The following is a 5,842-nucleotide window of genomic DNA, read 5'->3' on the forward strand; positions in this document are numbered from 1 at the left end:
ATTAAAAGTCTAAAGTGGGACCCGCCCAAGAAACGACCACAATTTCCTTTCTCTCTCTTCCCATCTCGTTGGTACCATGCTGCCACCAACAGACGTTACATAATATATTATATTATATATATATATATATATATATATATATATATATATATATAATATGTAACTCAAATACCAAATTAATTAAAATGAAACATTAGTCTTCAATTTAGTAAGTCTCCAACTTAAAATAAAATAATCAATTTTTGATAATTAAATTAAAATTTATAAAATAAATTAAAATCTTAAAAAAATTCGATTTATCACAAACAACTTTTACTAAAAATAAAATTTTCTTGTATTTTATATCAAAAACATTTTGGAGAAATTACACCACTTGTGAGAATTATACTTTCCTTAAAATTTTCATTTTCCTTCTTACCAAACAAAGTTTAATTTATTTAATTTTTTTTCCATTCTTTTTCTTTCTTACTACTTCTACCCAACCAAACCAATCAGAAAAATCGAAGGAGTGTAACTATACATTTGAAAAATTAGGAGAGAATAGAGAGGAGGATTTCAAATCAATTTGCTTATTATCTTGATTTGGACAATCTTCCGCTATAATACATCTACGCAATTTTCATATAATTGCACCAATTCAAAGCACCACTTTTTATTGCTCCAACTAAACTCTAATTGGACCAATTCTACCGGAATATTCACAATCAAAAACTTTAGTTGTCTTCAGAAATGTCAGGTTTATAACACCAGGCAGCTTCCAGGAAGATTGATTGAAGTTGTTGAATCACTTAACATAATTTATTCTTTCCCTCCTCCTCTCTCTCTCTCTATATCTATTATCATTCACAGGACAACAACTACAACCCAAGCTGTTCCATTTCCGGGAAAAAAAGAAAAAAAATGTCCTATTGCGATCATTACTATAACTCGATGAGTCTAGGGTCGGACATCCTGCTAGGGGAACGGTACCCCCTGACTTGCGATGACTACAATACAATCAGTTATTACTGCTGCTTGGACCACGTAGAAAATAGTCGATATGAAGCACCAATGCCATGGATCGGTATCTATGTTGCAGCAGCATCTCTAGTATGCTCCCTTGCAATGGCTGCTGATGTCTTCCTTGGGTTTCGCCACAGAAAACTCTGGTTTCCATGCAAGTTTTTCACACTCAATGCCGCGTCCCTCACATTATTAACTGTATCAATGAAGCTGCCAATGGATCTCAATACCGATATGCAGGGTGATTGGGATCAGCTGGCGAAACTTGGCAACATTGTCATGATGTCTACAACGATGGGTAATTTTCTGCCTTCTTTAGGAACCATGAATGACAAAGAAATTTTCGTGAACATAACAACCTTGGCTATTCTTGTAATCACCATATTTGTAAATATCTCAATCCAATTACAAACTCGACTAATAGATCCTTTTTTTGAGAGAGAATACATTGCAGCTATGTCTTTCATGCTTCTTTTGCTTGTACTATTGAGTTTCTCAGCTTTGACGGTCTCCACCACTAAGAAGAGTCTACAATTGAGTTATGATGATATATGCAAAACGATTTCGAGTGAAGAATCAGAGGGAGTCCAAAATTTTACATTTGAGAAATTGAAAGAGAATGTAAAAAAATATTGGATGATGGCAGAAACTAGTAGTCCTCAGTTTGTTATGGCGCGTTCAGTAACCTGCTATGCTTCAGGGATAATTTGTTTTTTGGCTGTTGCTACTTTAGCAGAAGCAACCGTCAGGAAATCGATCCATTATTATGTATGGTACAGGCGTGAAGACCTGTACTTAGCTAGATCGGGTTATAGGTGGTCAACCTTTGTGCTTCTTTTGATTCAGACTTTTGAGGTGGTAGTAGGTACAATTGCCCTAGCATTTAGATGGTTCATGGTCATAAGATTAAGGTGCTCAAAGAAGAGAGTCCAGAGTTACAAAACTGAATTGAAAACAGAAAACTACTGGATCAAAAGGCTAGTAGGGTGGAGAGATAACCCCTTAGCTTTACGGCTCCGGGGCCAAAAATGGAGAAAACTTGTTCATACAACCAAGAATCTAATTCTAAACTTCTTTATACAAGTTCAAATTACGATTGTCACGGCCATCAAATTAAATTTGCTCATTTCTATTTTCTTAGTGAGCACGTTGATGTCATTTGGTCACTCCTACAAGGTGTTAAAGCAGAAGCTTGGCTATTGTAAGCCTACTACCTCAAACAATCACAGAGAACCAGAGTCGGGGCCTGGTACAACGCTGGATCTTAGCCGTTATGTTATATATCTTGAAGGTGAAGAGGAACTACCCTTACAGATTATGAAGAACAATAGGGATGCTACTAATCATTTAATTCAGAAGGGTAAAAAGCAGTAACCAAAATATTTGAAAGAGTTTTTAGATCAATCTACTGCTTTTATGGGGGTGGAAAAGTTTGACAGTGACCGAGTCCCATCTCTAAATTCTGAAGAACCTCCCAATTGTTGGTCTCTTCCTGGATATTAACCCCCAAATATAAATCAAAACAAAGCAAAGCTTACAAAATGGAGCTTCATCACCTCCCTAGAGGAGGTTTAGTTACCCATGGTGGCCCTAGATGAAGGAAGAAGCAAGGCTTTCCCCTCTATTTTCGAGCTTCCTCCTTGAAGCTTCAAGAACTCCTCCTCTTTGCTCTTTTCTCCCTCATCTAATCTTGTAGAATGAAGCTTAATGATTTTGTGTGGCCTTGCTTCCCTTTATTAGATATCTTATCCACTCCAAGAGGCTACCAACCAACATCTCCAACCACTTCATTAAAGAGGAAAACAAAATGAAGAAACCAAGGTGCAAGTGGGCTGAAATGAGCCATTTCCGAAGGGCATTTTGCCCAAAATTCGAGCACTCTAAGCAAGGCCTCGAGCACTCGAATTTAGTGTAAAAAGCTCTATGCTTCACTTGTTCCGCCCAGACCTACTTTGATTAAATGGCCATAACTTTGCGCTCCGAACTCCGAATGATGAACCGTTTGAAGATTTGGAGAGCTAATTCAGAGCTTTAAATACTTCATGTTTTGGTGGAGATCCAATTCTCAAGGATGGTTGATCAAAAATGAAGATCAAGGCAGAATTTCATTGCTGCCAGGCAGTTCTGCACACCTCTGGTAACAAGGCCATAACTCTCTGCTCCGAGCTCCAAATGACAAACCATTTGAAGATTTAGAAAGCTGATTCAGAGCTCTAAATCTTTCCTGTTATGAGGGAAGTCCAGTTCTTGAGTTTGCTAGGTCGAAATGGCGAGCAAAGTCCTGACTCCACTGCTGCCAGAAATTCAGCCGTGTGCCTTTTGATGGTCTAAAATCCACAAAGTCTTATTTGTACTCCTTTTTGGCAAAAGGACCTGAAAATATATACAAACACACAAATGGGGATAATCTACATAAAATAAGCAAACAATGGACTTAAATAATGCAATTAATGGCATTTAAATATGCAATATTCGGCGCTTATCATGTATCAAAGAGTAGGCACGATCAATCTTCAATTTCACATCTAATCTTGAGTCTTAAAAATTAAATTAAAAAATTACAACAAAATCGTACTTGTTTTGAACTTTTAACATGAAAATTACCCATTTATAATATTATATCTCACACCTTGTAACCTTTTGGCTTGCTTATAATATTACCTTAAACAAGCCATTTGTTTTGGTAATCTTGTGGAACCTTTAATTAGTACCATGGAGCATGTCATTTACTTTTTCACTACTTTTGCTCCTTTCTAGCATAACAACCGTATTTTTATTTTTATTTATTTATTTATTTATTTTTTCAGTCCTTCACTGATTGACTTTTGAAAGTGACATGCTCACATTTTCCACGGCATCGTGGAAAAATAGCATTTACTAATTTACACTTCGATGTTCCTTGTTAAGACATTTCACTTTAGAAGACCAATTGACTTGAGAAATGCAACACAAAATCTTGGCTTCCAGGAAAAATGATAAGGGTACTAACATCTCCAATAACCATGTTGAAAAAATACATCCCATCATATTCAAAATTTTGTATTGAATGGTATTTAACAATTTATTAGTGAAACTAAGTCTAATAAATTTGTAGATAATACACAAATAGTTAACATGGGTATTTTGATACATGGGTACTTTCCAAAATTCTATAAAACTCCCATGGATAACAAATAATTAAAGACTTGATATTGATGGATCTATAAGTCAAATTAATTCCATATCCACTTTCATTTCCAAATACTGCGTACTTATCATTTTTAATGAAGAATATTTACCCAAAAAAAGGAATAAATGAAAGGAGCTATATAAATAGTACATAGCATAAAAAGAAGCTACACTATATAACACGTGCAATGAAAGTTCCACGGCACTAAATGGGTTGTTTGACCCACCGCCGACGCCCCTAAACAAATAATATGATTACAATATGTACCAACCAATGTCCGTCCACACGCACTACTTTGAATTTTCATCATACTATATACATATATATATATATTACGGAGTAAACAATATGATTTCAATATTTACCAAGCAATGTCTATCCACAGTGGCCGAAAATTTCTACTTGAATTTTCTTTCAGTTTTCGACTTATTGAATTATGAATGTGACATGCTCACGTGCCTTTAAACCTTGATATTCTTTCTAAGTGGTAGTTAAAAGACCAATTGACTTGGAAAAATGCAACACCAATCACACACCTGCTAAGTGGTAGTTTCCAGGAAAATCATTCCTCAGCTAATGTGACATTGCTTACTTGTTAAGTTGTCAGGAGAGAGCATAGCCCATCCATCACTCAATACTGGGGGTTAGTTTTCTCTATGAATTATTCTATGATTCATAAGTATAGCATTCACAAGACCAACAACTACAACCCAAGCTCTTGCCTTTCCCCTAAAAGAAAATAACGTTCATAACTAAAGCAGAAAAAAAATAATAATAATAATGTCCATCTGCGGAATTTACAAATACTTGCGTGATTTAAACAATAGCAATCTCTATAACGAACTCCTCACGGATTTATATAGATAAGAAGAGGTCAAATTTCCTTTTAATAATGTGTATTCTAAATTATTGTCTTATATATAAGTTTATTAATATTTAAACACATAAAATCATCAACTAATTTGGGACATAATAGAAAGAAAAAAAAAATATAGAGTGACAACTTTTACGAGAAATAAAATTTTTCTAGTGTTTTATATCAAAAACATTTTGGAGAAATTACACCAATTGCGAGAATTATACTTACCTCAAAATTTTCATTTTCCTTCTTACCAAACAAAGTTTAATTTATTTAATTTTTTTCCATTCTTTTTCTTTCTTACTACTTCTACCCAACCAAACCAATCAGAAAAATCAAAGGAGTGTAACTACACAATTGAAAAATTAGGAGAAAATAGAGAGGAGGATTTCAAATCAATTTGCTTATTATCTTGATTTGGACAATCTTCCGCTATAATACATCTAATGTTTCTAATATAAATTTATTCTATTCATATAGAGCACATCCATTCTTTGGATATTATTTGAATTTTCTAGATTCGTAGGTAGCCCTTTTCATGCAAACCACTCAAATTTTAGAAATCCTGAGGCAGTAACCCTGAAAATATTTACAGCCAATTTTACGTCTATTTCAGTTCTACAAAAGTTTTGAAAAAGTTAAATTCTTGTTGAAAGTGGATTTATCATTTGTGGGGCAGAATCTGGGTTGGATGGAATTAATAACTATACGATGCACAATCCATTCATGAATCTGAATGGTGTATTTGGGATTACGGTTTTCACACTAGCTTAATATGCATTTTTCATGTTTATGGTGTAAGAACTATACTA

The 5,842-nt window shown here is 34.4% G+C and overlaps 1 protein-coding gene across 1 annotated transcript; it reads left to right on the top strand.

Moving 5' to 3' along the window:
* The first annotated feature begins 930 nt into the window (after positions 1-930).
* On the top strand, positions 931-2,376 carry LOC132305413 (uncharacterized). Its single transcript, XM_059803055.1, has one exon. The coding sequence runs from the start codon at positions 931-933 to the stop codon at positions 2,374-2,376; it is 1,446 nt and encodes a 481-aa protein (XP_059659038.1).
* The last annotated feature ends 3,466 nt before the right edge of the window (positions 2,377-5,842 follow it).

Source organism: Cornus florida, unplaced genomic scaffold, assembly GCF_030987335.1.
Source record: "Cornus florida cultivar Cherokee Brave unplaced genomic scaffold, ASM3098733v1 CherokeeBrave_3.0.0_Hap2_Chr04, whole genome shotgun sequence".
NCBI lineage: Eukaryota > Viridiplantae > Streptophyta > Magnoliopsida > Cornales > Cornaceae > Cornus > Cornus florida.